The sequence below is a fragment of the Prionailurus viverrinus genome, chromosome D1 (genome assembly GCF_022837055.1).
Source record: "Prionailurus viverrinus isolate Anna chromosome D1, UM_Priviv_1.0, whole genome shotgun sequence".
Taxonomy (NCBI): domain Eukaryota; kingdom Metazoa; phylum Chordata; class Mammalia; order Carnivora; family Felidae; genus Prionailurus; species Prionailurus viverrinus.
Window position 1 is genome coordinate 6,457,982 of NC_062570.1, and position 19,738 is coordinate 6,477,719.

Sequence of the window (19,738 nt, forward strand, 5' to 3'; positions counted from 1 at the left end):
CATGCCTCCTTTTCTTTGAAATGAAAAAAGGATAAGCCATTATTTATTGTCTTCTTTTTAAATATTTATTTTTGAGACAGAGACAGAGCATGAGCGGGGGAGGGGCAGAGAGAGAGGGAGACACAGAATCCGAAGCAGGCTCCAGGCTCCCAGCCGGCAGCACAGAGCCCGACACGGGGCTCAAACTCACAAACCGCAAGATCATGACCTGAGCAGAAATCGGCCGCTTAATCGACTGAGCCACCCAGGCGCCCCAGTATTGTTTTAGTTATCCCTCCGTCCGCTCTTGGTCTCTACGCACTCAGATAAAATTTCCCTGGAAAGTAAAAACAGTGCCCTTTGCTGTAGCAATAGAATTTGAAATAGTGCCAATCCATGATAAGTTTATACCCACTACTTTTCAAAGGCAGTGTTATCTCTTCAGATAAATAATGATGGAAAAGACCAGGGGACCCACCTGCCAGACGGAGCACTGGGTCTCACCGCTGTTCAAGGCGGGGAATTATTCTTGTTCTTCTAAGGGCCCACAAATAGTTTCTTTGTGATTTACTATTACCAGTCCACGCATCAAGTCTACTCCAGTTTCTCTTGCTACTAGGAAGCTCATTGTAGAGAGAGGCCCATTTACTAGGCCAAACCTCTATTGACAAGTTAATTCCCAATTGATTGCCAGTAGCCCTAGTTAGGAACCTCAATAGAATATTTTTTTCTAAAATTTTTTTTTTAATGTTTATTTATTTTTGAAACAGAGAGAGACAGAGCATGAACAGGGGAAGGTCAGAGAGAGGGAGACACAGAATCTGAAACAGGCTCCAGGTTCTGAGCTGTCAGCACAGAGCCCGACGCGGGGCTTGAACTCACGGACCGTGAGATCATGACCTGAGCTGAAGTCGGACGCTTAACCGACTGAGCCACCCAGGCGCCCCTTTGCTAAAATTTTTCAAACATCGTTTTAGAAAATGAATGAAATGTTGGAAACATTGAGCGGTTTGTTGTTCTCTACGGCCATTCAGATGAAAAGTGTTTTGTTTAGGCAACTATGGTTTGAATCAAGAACTGTGATTATTTTATGTGTCCTTCCTCACCAGTAGTGTACTTCTTATTTATTACAGGATTTCTTCAAGCAAGAATTAACTTTCACTAGCAAACTCATTGAAACTGTTCAAAATAAGCCACTTTTCTCTTATTATTCCAAAAGAAGACGTCAGTCACAAACTTAAGATGATGGCGTAGTGTTGCACCACAGGTACCCACACCCCCTCAGCCCGCAGGCCGGGGCTACGTAGTTCTAGGCGATTCTCCTGCTTCAACGGTCCCATCCCTGCTGAGTAGATTCCTCTAACAAAGCACCACAAGACAGGAGCTCTCTTTTATCTGGTGTTAGAGATATGATCCATTTTGAATAACTTACTTTGGATGGCTATTCTGGTTCAAGCTAGGGAATGAATGTGAAATAATAAAAGCGACCCTAATTGGCTTGTGGAAAAACACCGCTGTGACCTCAACCATAAACTTCACTCTAGAGCATACCAATAAATGGTTGTAATAGAAAATATTGGAAATGAAACGTGTAAGTAGTTCTTATTATTAAATCAGCTTTTCCCAGTGCTTGTGCAACGCATTGATGTTAGTTAGGAAGCCACAGTAAGTCCTTCTGGAACACTCTCAAAATGCTGTGATTAAAAAAAGAAACAACGGGATCAAACACAAAAACTGCTGTCTATGCATGTGGCTATTAAAACAGGGGCTAGTTTTAATCTGGATTTTCTTCCAGTAGTCTTGAGAATTTTGTGGCTGTTCCTACAAAAGGTAGTGGATCCTTTCAGCAGTAAGTTGAGAATCTTCCATCACAAGTAAGAAAACAAAGTCTAGCGTTATGAAGAAAAAAAGCGAAAGACTCACCTACCTAAAGTTAAGCTTCTCATTTTGATGATTTAGGCCAGGAGGGGAAAAAAACAAGCAGAATTATAAAGCCCCTGAATATAGAGTTCGGATGGTGGAGAGGGTGTGGCTGTAATTCTCATTCAAAGAGTAGGAACAGAACTTCCTTTTTTTTCTCCTAAACCAGCCACTGGTGGACTTAAAAAGCATTGAAAGATCCATTTCTTGACTTCTTCCTTTTCAGGGTAGACATGCCAAATGAACTTACGAACATTCTCCCAAAATATTTAATTATGTTTATTCTCCCTGGACCGTCAGGAGTTTTTGCATAAACTTTACGATTTAGGGACTTCAACAGGTCCAAACGTTCCAAAAGTGAGCCCCTGACAACAGCTGATGGTGAAGAACAGTCATCCTATGGAAGCTTTGCTGATCTGGTCCTTTCTTGCAGAAACAAGTTAGATGTGGTGTCTGTCATCAAAACGAGGCTTCCAAAGTAAAAGGCACCACTGGCCTTTCCATCTCTGAAATCTCTGCCTTAGGTTTATGATCTAATTACAAAATAAATTATATCTGTCAAAATACTGTTTGATCTAATGATCTGGCTTGAAAAAATATACAGTATGTAGATAGCAGAGCAAGAAAATATACAGTGCTAGCACAGCAAGCTGGCCTTTTAATGAAATACTTGTGGGTGTCTGGGCCCATTAGGAAAAGAGCTAAAGTATATTCTTAATAAATAATTATCAGGACTCCTGGCCTAGAAATTACAAACAGGTAAAGAAGCAGTGTATAAATTTCACTCCGTGATGGAAGTGGGCATTTCTCTTTCACAACCTGTGACACTGGTTGTGTGGCTGCGTGAGAGGGATGTGACAGACCCCAGAGAGTGCTGAGCCCTGAGACATGAGGCAGCATCGCCAGCCTGTCGCTGGAGATCTCCGACTACGACGGGTCTCCCTGTCTTTGACAGTGTGAGCCTCAGGGGAGCTGGAAACAGAGAAGATCAGAGCAAACAGAACATGATGTCTTTTCTCTCCTTTTATGTAAGACTGTCTTAATGCAAAACCGTTCCCCAGGCGTTTTCTTCTCATGGGCAAGGAGGCAGCGGGAGAAATCACAGATGGGCTAGATGCCACTGTCCACGTGGACACCTCCTGCCCCTCAGAGGACATGGCTAGGCCTCAAGCCACGTCTCTGCATGGATCTGATGGAGACGTTGTATGAGGGAAACTTTCTAGTTTAATTTGAGCTATAAAATGGTCTGGTGCCTCGTACCCTAAGCAGAGTAAATACAAAGGTACCCCTGACTGATCAGAACCCTTTGTCCCCAAGAACCTGACTGTCACGGAGTCCTGGCTCGCGGACTACGAGGCTTCATCTGAGGAGCCGGCCCACGTGCTGTAAGCAAGCTCCCTGGGCCCCAGAAGGACCGGTCACGGGAAGCTTTTATCCTCGACATCATCACAGGAATAAAGCCGACCAGTAACAGCAATACCAGCTGGCCCATCACCAGCTAACAAAGATATGCTCAATCCTCTCTGCTGGCATAGCTATCTAGTAGTTGGAAAACGGAAATTTTTTTTTTCCGAGAGAAAGCTCAAGTTTCATAAAATTTCTCATGCATCTAATTAAGATGTTCCACTAAATTTATATTTAGGTTACCTTTTTTTTTTTTAATCATAATAGATCTTAGGATGTATGTGACTAAAACAGCTGAATTTCAGACTTTAAAAGGTAGTAAATCCATTTTTTATCTTTCAGCAGAAGCTAACTGACTTCACATAGAAATCTTATATACACTCTTGTAATGGCTTTTGGTGATCATTTATACATTTTAATTGTTATAGCCTTTTTTATTAAACAAAATAAAATGTACTTATACAAAAAATGAAAATATACTTAGTGAAAATTGAAAGTAAAAAGTACTCATAATTCCTTTACCCATTAATACCACTGTTAACATCTGAATGTATCCAGTGTCTTTTTCTCCTTGTTCAGACATCACCATTAGATTTTTTTTAACAGTTTCCATTTTTTTTTGACTTTTTAAAGTTTATTTATTTGAGAGAGAGCAAAAGCAGGAGAGGGGCAGAGAGAAGGAGAGACAGAATCCCAAGCAGGGTTGGGATCAACACAGAGCCCAGTAATACAGGGCTAAACTCCCAAACCATGAGATCATGACCTGAGCCGAGATCAAGAGTCAGACACTTAACTGACCGAGCCACCCAGGTACCCCAGCATTAGAGTTTTCTAAAACATAAAGTCGATCATTTCATGTATGTCTCTTCCTAATTTTTCCTATTTGTAAGCATATCATGACATTTTCTCACGTTATTTGATATCCTAGAACATAATTCCATTACCTACAAAGGATTCCATTGTGTTGTCTTATTGTAGCAGTTTGGTTACTTACTGTTTCCTCCACTCCCTATGCATTTATATGATACACATTCCAAGCCCTTGTACACATTAGCCTAGTAGAATTTTTATTTTTAACACAGGCTGTTCAAGACATTAGAGCCAGAGCAATTAAGCAAAGGAACACAATCAAGGTGACGGTTCATATTCACGGATGGATCACATCACTAAGACTACTAGTTAACAACTCTCATTCACCTGCGTGACCCCGGATCACCTTGGGGTAGGGCTGGAGGGAATCAGTGAACATTTGAGAAAAAGAAACATCTTTTAGAAATGACACTGACAGGAAGTTCTATAAATAATTCTGCCTCCTAGGAATGCGTGGTATGCGGACGTAGATTGAATATAAGTTCCTGGACGAGAAGTCCTCTTTACCTCTGTAGCTTGAGTCATATTGAGACTCTAAACAGTGTCATGAAGTAGGAGACATTCACATATTAAAAATAAAATAAGGGACACCTGGGTGGCTCAGCTGGTTAAACGTCCAGCTTCATCTCAGGTCATGATCTCGTGGTTCGTGAGTTCGAGCCCCACATGAGGCTCTGTGGTGACAGCTCAGAGCCTGAGCCTGCTTCGGATTCTGTCTCCCTCTCTCTCTGCCCCTACACTATTCACACTCTGTCTCACTCTCACTCTCTGTGTCAAAAAATAAACATTTTAAAAAGTTAAAAATTAAAGTCAGCATAAAACACAAGTCCACATGTGCCAGAGATGTAAGGACACGATTGGTGACCAGATACTTCCTGGTTTGTTGAGGAATTACTGGGCTGCTCTAAGGCAAACTTTGTTTAACGGGAGCCAAGAACAAGCTGGTCAAGAGGTGGAGTCAGGGGAAGGTTTAAATCAGAGAAGGTTGACGAACTGAAGGTCACCCTACTTGCTCAATGAACTTGCCTTCTGACAAGCGCGAGAAGCGGCAACAGAGAAGACAGGTGGCACACAACCGAGTCCTCAAGGGGGACAACGGCGCCTAATGGAAAGCAGACAGGCGGGGGAAAGAATGAGAGCGAGGGAAGAGTCAAAGCAGGCACTAAGGAGGGGCCGCACATGGAGCAGGGCCAGCTGAGGGGCTGTCTACAGCGGCAGGAGGCGAGTTCAGCCATGGCTCGTTCTTCCCCGTGGCTACGGGAGAGGCAACTCCAAAACACAGACGTACTGTTTACATGGTACTGATTCATTTTCATGAGGTTTTTAGGCAAAGGTAAGAAAAGAAAGGATTCTTGGCTGTGTGTCCCCCTCGGTGTTTGGAATATCAAATTCAACCAGAATACAGGGCCTTCTCGAGTTGCCTGCAGTCACAGTTAGTGCATCCTCACAGACCGTGGGCTTCCCTCCCAAAAATGGGTTTTGTAGCTGTGCCAAGTAAAATAACACGGGAGCAGGGAAACGAATATGATTGCAAACCCAGAAGTCTAATGGTTGATTTTTTTCTGGGCTTTTCCTGCTGGTGGTGGCCGCTTTCCATTCTCTTCCAGAGTTCTATTGGAAGGGTGCTGTCTTTTGTCTTTGACAGAATGTTGTTCCAGGTGTGCCTGTATTTTTACTGTAAATTTTTGTGGCGCTGCCTAAAATTTGTAATGAGGAAGCTGACTGGAAGATGTGAACTGCAACGGATCTGTTACAGTACCAAGCCTGGGGCTTCTAGAACCATGAAAATCGGTAAGTATGAAACAAAGAAGTGAGCAGAATGTAAGCTTGATGGGATTGTGGGTGCAGCACGTCATATTTGTGTATGGCAATTTCTTCTGATAGAGAGGGAGAGAGAGAGGGAGAGCGCACACACATGCACAGGGGAGGGGCAGAGGGAGAGGGAGAGGGAGAGAATCCCAAGCAGGCTCCGTGCCCAGCACAGAGCTCGTTACGGGGCTCACTCTCATGACCATGAGACGATGACCTGAGCCAAAATCAAGGGTTAGACACTTAAGTGACTGAGCCACCCAGGTACCCCTGTTTTTAGTAATTTTAAGCCCCTTGTAAATGTCATTTTTTCATGGCTTTTTTATTGTCACTTCTACAGAAACATCACTGAGGGATTCAAAAAGTAAGGTAAGTGAAACCGTTTCTGTATTTTTCGACAACTTTTCACTTGGAGGCTTACCTCCATCATCAAAAAGTAAACGTTTTAACAAACAAATATATACCAATGGCAATGCAAACTGAGAAAAAAGATTGGTTTGCTCATTACAAGCCATTATACTCTTGATGACACGAGAGCAGCCACTGAGTGTGAATTTCTAGGCAGATTTATGACGCAGTATTACTTCATTGTTGAATTCGTCCTCTTTTTTAAAAAGTTTATTTTTTGAGAGAGAGGTAGGGTGAGCGTGAGCAGGGGAGAGGCAAAGCAAGAGGGAGAGAGAGAATCCCAAGCAGGCTCCACACCATCAGCACAGAGCCTGATGTGGGGCTTGAACTCATGAAACATGAGATCATGACTGAGCCGAAATCAAGAGTCGGAATGTTAACTGAGCAACCCAGATGCCCCAAATCACTTAATTTTATACTCAAAATTTCCAAAGAAAATCAGAGAAGCCACTATGCTAGCTATCACAGCATACAGTTAAGCATCCACATAAAAGAGAAAAATCTGGGTTTTTTTTAAAGATTCTTAAATATTATTACTTAATTTGATATCCTTAAGACTATGTGCTTCACTCACTCATAGGCATACTGCCCATTAACAATGGAAACCATATACACTGGGTCAGAAAAATAAGCTATAATGTTTCAATATAAAGACCTTGAAAAAAAATTAAATAGGACAAAAAACTTATGTATTTCTGTTTTATGTTAATTATCTTAATCAGGAAAATTGCACTCCCCCTATTGTGAAAATGTCTGATTTTCTAGAATTCAAACACTAAATCAATTTTTGCTTTTAGCTTAGTTCTAGCTTAGTCTTATTTAGAAGTTCTAAGCAAATACTTGAAGCCCCCCATCTAAAGAGACCCCGCTTAAGCCACTGATGCTCGTGACAAGGGAACTGACTGAAATGTGTTTTCCAGCTGCTGCAGACTTCCGTGAGTGTTCACCCTGATGCTATTGAAAAAACTATAGAAGACATCATGGAACTGAAAAAAATTAACCCCGACATAAATCCACAGTAAGAATGTATTTATGATGTAAACACAGAGCGCAGGGCATGCACTGAGTACTTCTGTAGAGCTGAGCTCGCTGGCATGCTCTGCCTCTCTGTGCCGCACCCCCACAATCATCTGCAATGTTTTTGACTTTCAGATGAAAAATAAGGGGGAAAAGGTGCCTTTTTCATATTTGTAAACAGCAGCAACTCTGTACTTTTGTCATGATTCATGCGTAGGCTTCTGAGATGCCATGAATGTGAGAAATCTGATGGATGCCCTACTATCAGAAGATGAAATCGGGGGAGCCCATTTAGCAGCAGTCGCTCCGCGCGATGCCTATTTTCAATGAACAGTAAATGTTCACCTTGTAAATGTGCCTGAGTGGATCTGCTCCATCAAAAATATTCCTCCAGTTTATGACAGGCTGATAATGTTGGCGACGGGTCTTAATGCTTGTCAAGGAGACTGGCGTGTGTGGGAGGGATAGATGGTTTTTATATGAAGCCTTTAGAACTTTGTGATTTAGTCATCTTATCTTGGAAATATTAAAATGCATTTGGCATCATACGTGATGTTTAAAATTAGCTTTATATTTTCCATCGGGTACAGGAGTTTCTCAGTGAAATTTTGGGCTAAGGATGTTGGGTAGAATAAGTTCCGGTGCAGGTATATTTAGAGACAGTTTAGGTAGGTAACAATCAACCTGTCTTTCGGATGGGATAGGCGGGAACTTCGCACGTTATCGCTGAGAAAGGCTTTTAATTGCTAAAGACGGGGAGCTGTGGTTGAAGGGAATGTCAGAGTGCGCTCTGTATAGGTCTGTCTCTTGGAGGGATTCTGGGGACTAATGGGGGCTCATCACAAAATTCCATCTCCACATGGTCTCCAGAGCATCCTTCCGCAGACACTTCAGCTAATTGGGTGTCTGTTCCTTATTCAGTCATGAAGGGTGATTTAATTATACGGCAAATGTCTTTTTGAAACCTCTGACACATATTTTATTTCTTTGGGAAGGTAATAAGAAGGCAATTCATTATTACACGAAGTTGAACCAAAAATTTAAGAGTGCGGTTGGGCATGAGGGATATGAGACTCACAATCATATTTGGAGACTGGGTTAGATTTAACAGCAGATCTTCTCTGTCTCTTCTGTGAAAGTTAGGTTTCATTCAAGAAGCATTTCCTTGCCCTCTATTCTTGTGATTTCCTTTAAGGGGGGAAAAACCCTGATAAGCAGTAGCATGTGTGTTTACATCTCAGTATGGGCTTCACTGCTTTTTTCTACACTGACATGACAAAATGTGATTTTTAGGAATTCAATTTCTGGAAAAAATCAGGAAACAGAAAAGGCTGAGGGAAATATTTTCTAATCTGTCAAGCCATTACTTCTTTAAACCGCACGTCTTTTTTTGGTTTTAATTCCAGGGTAGTTAACATCCAATGTCCTATCAGTTTCAGGTGTACATTTTTTCGGTTGGTCTCATTTTTTCCCTTTGTTTGGTTTCTTAAATTCCATATACGAGTGAAACCATATGGTACTTGTCTTTCTCTGACTTTTTTAAAAGTTTGCTTGTTTATTTTGAGAGAGAGAAAGCAGGGGAGGAGCAGAGAAAGAGGGAGTCCCGAGAAGGCTCCACGCTTTTAGCGCAGAGCCTGACATGGGCTCAATCCCATGAACTCTGGGATCATGACCCAAGCTGAGATCAAGAGTCAGATGCTTAACCGACTGAGCCACCCAGGCACCCCTCTCTGACTGACTTATTTCACTTAGTGTTATACTCTGTAGATGCATCCAGGTTGTTGCAAGTGGCAAGATCTCATCCCTTTTATGGCTGAGTAATACTCCACTGTCCGGATACCACATGTTCTTTATCCCTTCATCTGCAGGTGGACCCTTGGGCTGCTTCTGTAATTTTTTTTTTAATTTTTTTTTTCAACGTTTAATTATTTTTGAGACAGAGAGAGACAGAGCATGAACGGGGGAGGGTCAGAGAGAGAGGGAGACACAGAATCTGAAGCAGGCTCCAGGCTCCGAGCTGTCCGCACAGAGCCCGATGTGGGGCTTGAACTCACAGACCGCGAGATCATGACCTGGGCCAAAGTCGGCCGCTTAACCAACTGAGCCACCCAGGTGCCCTGCTTCTGTAATTTTAACCACATTTGGTTTTAATTACATTTTTTTTTCAAGTTGAAAAATGACCACAGTAAACATGGAATCGGCTCCTCTTGCTCCATCCCGTTTCACTTCCCTCGCCCTCTTCCTCCAAATTAACTCTCCTCCCAGGCCTACGCCGATTCTCAAGGTGACCAGTGCCACTGTGCCCTTTTCCTAAATTTAAATCTGATTCGGTTTTCTTGGTGCTGTGGTAACGAATAATTATAATGGCCATTTCACTGAACATTCAGTTTTATTTAAGTTTCGCATTTGGGTTATCTGACCCTGCACTCTAAGTATGGAATAGGTATGCCACCCTAAGATGTGAAATTCTCTGTGGCTCCCAGTGTTAAACAGTCTTTGAGCCACAAAAGTGAATGACCGTAAAGAAACTTACCAGGAATGCATAAATGTGAAACCCTACCTTTAGATTTAAAAACGCCATCAAACAAGCATGGGAGAATAATTTGCACGACAGTAGTTTATGTGAACAAGGATCTTGGTGACTATTTAGCCACCTGTTGGATAAATTTGTTCTGTGACTACTTAAGGAGACGGTGTTTCACCTGCTGTGTTGTGATCACAGAAAGTAGCTAGTGATCCTCTGTGTATCACACTTGCCGGACTGTTTTCTGTCTGGGTGATATGTTTTAAGAGGGCCGTTATTCAAACAGTATCCATTCAGAGAAGACTGTGCAAGATGGTGAAACATGTGAAAACCGTGTCCAATGAGAGGGAACTGAAGGAATAGGGCACTGAAGATCAGGCTACAAGGGAGAATCGCTGTCTTAAACAGTCGTGGCAGGGGAAAGCTGGAAATTAATTTCCTCAGAGAACAAACTTTGAACCACCTGGTAATAAGGAAGGCACATTTTGTTTCAGCGTGAGAAAAAGGCTTCAGACAAAGAGCGAGTCAGAATGGAGTGGGAAGTTTTGTAGTCAGCTTTTCCTCTTGGCTTTGCCTCATCTGCCAGGGATGCTCCCAAGAAGAAGCGCTTTTGTCGTTTTGTGTTGTTGTTGTGAATTTTCTTACCACTGAGGGCTGACACTCTCTCACACACATGTAAGGTGCTTCTGATTACAGCCGCCTGGTGGGGGGTAGGGCTAATGGGTCCCTACGAACTCATGATCACTTATATTTTCTACATCTTACTTTAAATCACCTGCAAAAAACTCCCTTGTTTTTTAAACCATATTGTTGCAACTTGGCTTAAGAAATGGCCGGAATGAGACGAAACTTTTAGCCAAGTTCTTCAACTGTCCATCCATGTGGAGCTTTGGTAAGAAACTGTGCTTCTACTCAAGTAAGAAGTGGTTATGAGACCAGCACAGGAAATGTTACATTCCTTTATTTTTCTAAATAAACTAAGTATGGCTCTATGTTGAAAGAAAAAAAAGAAAAAGAGAAAGAAAGAAAGGAAAGGAAAAGAAAAAAGAAAAGAAAAGAAAAGAAAAGAAAAGAAAAAGGAAGGAAGGAAGGAAGGAAGGAAGGAAGGAGAGAGAAGGAAAGAAAAAACTGGGCTTCAATTAAATATATCCCGTGTGACTGAGGGTTGATGGAGGGAGGTGGGTGGGGGATGGGCTAGATGGGTGATGGGCACTGAGGAGGACACTTGTTATGATGAGCACCAGGTGTTGAATATAAGGGATGAGTCACTGGATTCTACTCCTGAAACCAATGCTGCACTGTATGCTAACTAAAATTTAAACAAAAATGTGAAGAAAATAACTAAATGAATAAATACATCCCATGTGAAAATTTCCTCCATTTTATATTATGAAAAGTCCTATTATGCACACAACCAGTGAACAAATGCTAAAATATCTGTTTTGTTTTCCCTCACGTGTGTTTCTTCTGTTTTTGAACACCTTAGGCTGGGAATCTCTCTTCAGGCTTGCCTCCTGCAAATTGTTGGCTACAGAAACCTTATTGCAGATGTGGAAAAACTGCGCAGAGAACCGTATGATTCTGATAACCCCCAACATGAAGAAATGCTGTTGAAGGTGAGACCTCGAACATATTTCAGTCCTTCACTTAGGTCAGCTGATGTCCACCAAGCACCTGCCAAGTGCTAGACGCTGCTCAGACGGGGAGGGTACAAAGATGACTAAGACATGGGCACCGTGCCTGGTTGGTAAAGCCTACTTTTCTTGCTGGTTCAGACGTGGGAGGTAAATTCTTCCCGAGAAAACTCATGGGAGAAGTTAAATGTAAAGTCCTTTTTTTTTTTTTTTTTTTTTTGGTAATCTGAGAGCATCACAGGTGATTTCTCTGAGCTCTTGTATCTGGCTCACGTTTAGGCTGTTTAGCTGTACTGAAAGCCAGGAGGAGAAATAGCACTTGTCCAAGAGTGACCTGGGATTTCCATTTATGACTTTTAATAGACATCAAAGAAGATGAAGTTGGTTTCTGCTTTGGCAATAGCCCTCCTGGGAAATTACCTAAGATCTTATTGCTGATTATTTATTCATGTAGCTCGGAGAGTATTAGAAGAGGAGGTTAAGGTTTATACCTGGTTTATTAAAACTGTTAGAAGAACAATATACAGGGGCGCCTGGGTGGCTCAGTCGGTTGAGCGTCCGACTTCGGCTCAGGTCACGATCTCACTGTCCGTGAGTTCGAGCCCCGCGTCAGGCTCTGGGCTGACTGCTCAGAGCCTGGAGCCTGTTTCAGATTCTGTGTCTCCCTCTCTCTGACCCTCCCCTGTTCATGCTCTGTCTCTCTCTGTCTCAAAAATAAATAAATGTTAAAAAAAAAATTAAAAAAAAAAAGAACAATATACAGTTCTGGCTGTCCAAGTAAAAACTTAAAAATCTCATATGATCTGACGGTGCGTGATGAAATACCAATAAAACTTGACCTCAACAGTGAATCTGGAGCTTAAGAAATTAAGACCAACCTTCAGAACTATTCATCTAAAATATTTTCTCAATTCACTTCTGAAAACAGATGCTTTTTAAGATGGAGTGCTTCCTTGTCTTTGCTAGGATACAAAAAGACACTAACAAAATTGGAAGAAAACATTTGGTTAGCTGCCTTAACTTTATTTTATTGAAAAGTGTCACTAGGAGCTGTAATTTTAAGAATGTATCCTGCCGTGTTTTTGTGTATATAAATACGTAAGCAGATGACTCACTGGTCTCTGCTGATTTGTGCTGTATCTGATGTGAATCCCTAAAGCTAAAAGAAGCTTCATTCTTTGCAGTAGTTTTCTTCTTCCATTTCTGCTCTGCTTAAATTTACCTAACCTACTGGGCTAAATAAACTTCATTTCCTTTTATTGCCTTTTTCATTCTATGTTCCGATCGAAGTAGTCAAGTTCAATTAAAATGACTTCAAGGTGAGAAACAAGAGGTGAATGAAAGAGAAACAAGACGGTGGAATTAACAGAGTGGCCACAAGCAGCTGAAGGCTTCCTTAGAGTGCCGTGATGCCTTCAGATTCAGACATTTGGGTGCCTGCGGTGCTCTGTGGTTAGCCGATCCGTTGTGTGTGTGCCTGCTATGCTGTCTTAGCCGATCCGCAGCGTGTGTGTGCTGGCACATAGCAGGTTTTCAACAAATACAGGTGAATGCATGAATCACTGTGGTTCACTGGATACTAAAAGTCAAGAACTTTTATGACGTACCTTTCATCTCTGGTCATGATTTGATTCTGTATGTGTTATTTTTTATTGTCACAGCTGTAAGAGGTAAGCAAGGTGATGGTTTATAACTTTGCAGCTGAGCAGACTACAAGCATATCAGTCCAGACTCTGATCCACACAGCCAGTAAGTTACAAAACCAGGAATGTCCACTATTGTGCCAGGCACTTTGAGGAAAGGCATCTTTTTTATGCTTAAGTGGCTTGCAAGCGAACTTGGGACATACTATGCATCTACAAAAAGTCACTAAACCCTATCCAGACAGATCCCTCAAAATATCTCTTAAATGTTTTCCATGCCCACCAGCTTATTCTAGCATCACCTCCAGCTTGGGTTGTTATAATAGCCTTTTAATTCTGCCACTAAGTGTTAGCTTCCTCCCCTCCGTCTTCTAAAATACTGCTGGAGGGATTGTCTAGTCATGTGATTCCCTAGGTTAAAAACTTCAGCTTCCCTGTGTCTGCCAGAATAAAGCCCATGCTTCTTAACGTGGCATTCTGGGCCCTTTCCAATCTATTTCCCCAAGCTGTATCTCCTGTATCCCCCACACTCAGTCATTCAGCTGACCCAGAACAGGCCATGCCATCCCATACACCCAGGCATTTGCTCATGCGGTTCCCTCTATTACCTATTCTCACCACAAAAGCCAGCTCTTTTTAGAAATCCTTATTCGTTCAATTTTGAAATCTTCTCCAGTCTCCCCAGGAACACCTCGGAGTGGGATCTTTATTCTCTTCTTCGGTTTATTCACATTCCAAGTATGATAATAAAAACAGTAATTATAAAACATTCAGTGAATGTTTAGCACATGTTAACCTTTACAGTAAATGTTTTACAACATCATTTCATTTGATGGTCACAATAACCTCGTGGTGAGATACTGCCATTATCCCCATTTTCAGATGAGGAAAATGAGGCTGGGCAGTTAAGTACTGCGCAAGCTCACGTGGTAAGGAAGGGCTCCACGCTGCCTCTCAACGGAGAACCCATGTCTTCTTCCCATTTGTATTTCCAGAGGCTGGCCCATGGTTTGTGTTTAACTACCTGCCATTGGCGTCTTTATCTTTAAAATGGACAATAATACCCTTGTTACCTACTCCATAAAACTTTTAGGGCAAGAGTCAGCAAACTAAAGCCTGTGGGCCAAATGTGGCTGCCACCCTTCTTTGTAAATAAAGTTTTGTTGGAACATGTCCACTCACTGATGTATGTATGGTCTGTGGCTGCTTCTGTACGACAACGGCAAAGTGAAGTAATTGGAGAGTGACCATATGGCCACCAGAGCCTAAAATATTTAATATCTGGCCCTTTACAGACAAAGTATGCCAACCTCTGATTTAGAAGCTCTGGTAATATATTAGCCATATTGTTTAAGTGCTCTGACTTATAAATGTGGGAGACCATCATCAGTGCTTATACTCAGAGTCTTAAAGTATAAAAAAAATCTGGATTTTAGGATCATTTAAACATTAGCTGAGATGAAAATGAAAAACATCACCTTATGTTCACACAGCACTGTCCATATGAGCTATTCAAATGGACACTTCTATTAAACATTTGCTAAACCACATAAATAATAAAGGGAAAATTTTATGTGGATTCATGTACCTAACAGAAAAAAATATAGCCTAGAATTGAAAGATCCTCTCTTGTTGGGAAGAGATAATCCCATGGTGGCCTTGGTGAGAAGCGGCTTCTCCTCGAATGAATGGGTGGACAGACAAACGGCCTTGTCCTTGCTCTTCTTTTTTTTAAGTGTCTAGAGACAGAGAGAGAGACAGAGAGAGAGAGAGAGAGTCCAAGCTGTCAGTGCAGAGCCCAATGCAGGGCTCAACCTCATGAACCGTGAGATCATGACCTGAGCTGAAATCAAGAGTTGTATGCTTAACAAACTGAGCCACGAGCACCCCTGCCTTGCTGTTCTGCAGCAGACCTAAGTAAGACAAGGAGAAAGTGCTGAAACAAGCTTGTGTCAAAGGCTCAGTGCAAAGAGAACAGAGTTAAGCAGAGCCAGGGCCGTGACAGAGGACGGTGTGACTCAGAGTGCAGCTTCCACACCCTCTCTGTCTCTGGTCTCCGGCCCTGGCAAGTGGCTTTGTAGTAACTCCACTCCCAACAGCACAGTTTAGATGGCTGAGTTCCTCAGAGCACCCCTCATCAGAGGCCCACTGCCTTCATTCAGATTTCTGGTCAGCTCCTGACATGCCAGAAATGACCTCATCCTTCAGGGCCACCCTGCCTCCTACCCTTACTTTTTCAGAGAATAGCCTGTCTATCGGAAGAGAATCCAGTAGCTCAAGTATTCTCACAGGAAATATACCCATGGTAGCACTTTATATAAGTACTTAAGCATAATCGACTTTTCATTTTCTGAGAAAGTGACCCTTATTAAAGCAGATAGGATTAAGAACTAATAATTAAGAACACTTTTTAGCCATTAGTCCAATCTGTCATGATACATAAAATTATTAAAGTAGAATTTCTTTTTTTTTTTTTTAATTTTCTTAACATTTACTTATTTTTGAGACAGAGAGAGACAGAGCATGAACGGGGGAGGGTCAGAGAGAGAGGGAGACACAGAATCTGAAACAGGCTCCAGGCTCTGAGCTGTCAGCACAGAGCCCGATGCGGGGCTCAAACTCATGGACCGTGAGATTGTGACCTGAGCCAAAGTCGGACGCTTAACCGACTGAGCCACTCAGGCACCCCGGAATTTCTTTTTTTTTTTTTTTTTTTTTTTTTTTAATTTTTTTTTTTCAACGTTTTTATTTTATTTTTGGGACAGAGAGAGACAGAGCATGAACGGGGGAGGGGCAGAGAGAGAGGGAGACACAGAATCGGAAACAGGCTCCAGGCTCCGAGCCATCAGCCCAGAGCCCGACGCGGGGCTCGAACTCACGGACCGCGAGATCGTGACCTGGCTGAAGTCGGACGCTTAACCGACTGCGCCACCCAGGCGCCCCCCGGAATTTCTTTTTTAAGCATTTTATTATTCAAACTTCTTACTCCCCTAAACTAAGTATTGCCCCAATGAATGAGGTTTATAACCTACCTATAGAAATGAAATGTTTGCTTTTGCCATTTCACTCTACTCAGTGAAACCAGAGATTTTTAAACTGTGTAGGGCCCTGAGATTACTTCAAATTATTAGTCAAATGAATGTGATGAGCTTTACAAACTGTTTCCCTTTGTTCTTGCGTTTTTTCATTGTGATAGCAATCAAATCAGTTCCTAGAGGAAAAAGAGACCTTTTCTCTCATTTTTTAGTACTCTTTTGTTGAACTCAAACATTTTCTGTCTTGATGAATGCAGAGCACTGGCAAATTCTCATCTGGCTGTTATAAGACGATTTCTTATGCTCATGTTTGCTACTTTGCTTTCAAGGGTGATAGATATACTTTCTTTCCTCTGAAATTTTTCTCTCAACCTTTATTTATTTTTTTATATGTTTATTTATTGGCGGGGAGGGGGGCAGAGAGTGAGAGAAAGAGAGAAAATCCCCAGCAGCCCTCAGGCTCAGCACCAAGCCCAACACGGGGCTGGATCTCACAAACCTTGAGATCATGACCTGAGCCAAAATCAAGAGTCAGACACTTAACCCACTGAGCCGCCCAGGAGCCCCTCTCATAGTTCAGACTGCATCCATCCGTTGTGCTACTAACATAATGTATCCCTTGAATTCTATCTTTTTTGGTTAGTGTTTCCCTTCATTGACTATTACGTTCTATACTGTGTCAGATACGTGACAACTTACTATAAAGGAAGCTGCTTGTGTATTACTGTTCTCTATAGGATTTAAAATCCACATAACACAGAGAAAACAATTTCGAAGTTGAATTATGGAGGTGCCTGGGTGGCTCAGTCAGTTGAGTGTCCGACTTCAGCTCAGACCATGTCAGATCAGCTGTCCGCCTGTCGGTGCAGAGCCCAGTTTGCATCCTCTGTCACCCTCTTTCCATGCCCCTCCCCCGCTCGTGCTCTCTCAAAAAATAAAAAACATTTTTAAAAAGTTATGTCTGAAATACTAATATGAAAATTTTACATTTGTATTTGTCCCTGTCATAATAAAGATAAAATATAAAGTATTATTAATAGTCTAAAAGTAAATTTGCCTATATGCCCATCTCTATGTATTTGAACTAATAGTGTGAGCATTATGTATTTATACGGCTGTAGGTCTCTTTCTCAAGTAATAGTATGTGCTAAATCTATCTTTCTATAGAAAACCTAGAAAAATAGAACCAGTTTAAGAAGAGCATAATGTTTAAAGTTTGTATTTGTCAATTAATATATAACTGGAATCAAAATTCCCTTTGGTAACTCTGAAAAATGGTCATATATTTTGAGGTTTGTTCACGAACATGACTGATCTTCCTTCATCCAGTAGATGACACTTAGATGTCATCTACTTAGTAGATGACTTACTGTCCCCTCTGTTATAGGTGAGAAATGAAACTCAAGTCAGCCCACTTTTCTTTTGGTTAATAATGCTACAAAAAATTTTGCTATAGAGTTAGATAGCAATTTTCTGATAATTTAAATAATACATGGCCTCAAATTTTTCCCTTTTTGCCCTTTACCTTCATTCTCTTAAATATTTTTGAGGACCTTTTGTGGGAGATTATATAGTTCTATTTTTTATTAGAAATTAAGGGGCGCCTGGGTGGCGCAGTTGGTTAAGCGTCCGACTTCAGCCAGGTCACGATCTCGCGGTCCGTGAGTTCGAGCCCCGCGTCAGGCTCTGGGCTGATGGCTCGGAGCCTGGAGCCTGTTTCCGATTCTGTGTCTCCCTCTCTCTCTCTGCCCCTCCCCCGTTCATGCTCTGTCTCTCTCTGTCCGAAAAATAAATAAACGTTGAAAAAAAAAGGAAAAAAAAAAAAGAAATTAAATCAGAGGGGTGTCTGGGTCGCTCAGTCGGTTAAGTGTCTGACTTCAGCTCAGGTCATGATCTCGCAGTTCGTGAGTTTGAGCCCCGCGTCGGGCTCTGTGCCGACAGCTCGGAGCCTGGAGCCTCCTTTGGGTTCTGTGTCTCCCTCTCTCTCTGCCCCTCCCCCACTCATGCTTTCTCTGAAAAATGAATACACTTAAAAAAAAAAAGAAATTAAATCAGAAAGATGGAAAACGCTAAAATATAGACGGACACATTCCATAACTACCAGGGTAATGACATCATCACATGTCAGGTAGCCTCTGGAAAATTCCACTATATACTCATAAGAGAGGGAAAAGGCAAATAACCTCTTAGTTTTATTATGACATGGTCTTTACTTCCCAGACGCCTTCAGAAGGTCTTGGAGTCCCTCCCAGGGGCCTTCAGACCACTTTGAGAACTCCTGCCAAAGATAACTGAAATACGGTGAAACCTTTATACCATATTTGCATACATTCAGCTTTGTAAAGTTCCTTCTTCAGATACCGAGTACAAAATCTGAGCCAATGGGAAAGAGGATTTGTGTTTGTATCAACAGGCTAATTTTCTGTCTTGTCTTCCAGTTATGGAAATTCTTGAAGCCTAATACTCCACTGGAATCTCGGATTTCTAAGCAATGGTGTGAAATTGGCTTCCAAGGTGATGATCCTAAAACAGATTTTCGAGGAATGGGACTTCTGGGCCTATACAATTTGCAGTAAGTAAATGGAGAAGGGTCAAGTATTAAAAAGTGATGTTGGGGCACCTGGGTGGCTCAGTCGGTTGAGCGTCCGACTTCGGCTCAGGTCATGATCTCCCAGTCCGTGAGTTCGAGCCCTGCGTCGGGCTCTGTGCTGACAGCTCAGAGCCTGGAGCCTGTTTCAGATTCTGTGTCTCCCTCTCACTCTCTGCCCCTCCCCCACTCATGCCCTGTCTCTCTCTCTCTCTGTCAAAAATAAACAAACATTAAAAAAAAAAAATTTAAAAAGTGATGTTGTGGTCACGTGCAAGTGATAAAGTTATTAGTTCCAAAAGCCACCACACAGAAAACTCCAAGAAAACACTCACGTCCTCAGATAACTCAGGTTCCTAAACGTCGAAGAGGTGCTTCCATCTTCCTTTTCTTTGGCAGACTCTACTGTGTTTTATAAGTGGATCTCAAATGTTTTTATTTTTAATTTTCTTTTACGAAAAGCTGAAGTATGTGCAAAACCACACGGAAGACTCGAGAACCCCTTGCGCTGCCCACGTGCAGTAAGTATCAGGGTCTGAAATACCCACGATGCTCATTCTTTTGGCAGAAGCATAGTAACGAAAATGCTGTACCATCTGCCACTTCACCCTCATATTTCAACAGGCAGCTCTAAAAAAACCCGTATTCACCTTATATTAACAATGACTCCTTGGTGTCATCTGTACCCAGTCCGTATTTCCCAGCTCTCTCAAAAAAGCCAAAAATGTCTTTTTATGGCTGTTTTCTCCTAATCTGGTTCCATACGAGATCCATACACATCGCACTTACTTATTATGTGTCTCCCCATGTGCCTTTTCCTTTTGCCCCTCCCCGGGGTCACGAACTCGCGCAAGATTCCAGGTCAGCCATCCTCTAAAATGTCCCACGGTCTGGATTTTCTGTTTGCA

At 42.0% G+C, this 19,738-nt stretch overlaps 2 protein-coding genes across 6 annotated transcripts in view; one reads left to right on the forward strand and one right to left on the reverse strand.

Moving 5' to 3' along the window:
• The window catches only part of ELMOD1 (ELMO domain containing 1), a 65,298-nt gene that overhangs the window by 29,653 nt on the left and 15,907 nt on the right, over positions 1-19,738 (forward strand). Inside the window, exons 3-8 of one of the 5 annotated variants that reach the window (XM_047823834.1) lie at positions 1,113-1,246; positions 5,781-5,964; positions 6,323-6,351; positions 7,311-7,408; positions 11,418-11,547; positions 18,682-18,815. In XM_047823834.1, coding sequence (XP_047679790.1) covers positions 5,820-5,964; positions 6,323-6,351; positions 7,311-7,408; positions 11,418-11,547; positions 18,682-18,815 — 536 coding nt within the window. In that variant the 5' untranslated portion in view covers positions 1,113-1,246; positions 5,781-5,819. Of the gene's footprint in view, positions 1-1,112; positions 1,247-4,935; positions 5,965-6,322; positions 6,352-7,310; positions 7,409-11,417; positions 11,548-18,681; positions 18,816-19,738 lie in introns of those variants that run through there. The other 4 variants (XM_047823832.1, XM_047823833.1, XM_047823831.1 and 1 more) reach the window with 4 other exon arrangements.
• LOC125176376 (uncharacterized) overlaps positions 1-19,738 on the reverse strand; it is an 87,647-nt gene that overhangs the window by 25,883 nt on the left and 42,026 nt on the right. The gene's annotated exons all lie outside the window — the stretch shown is intronic.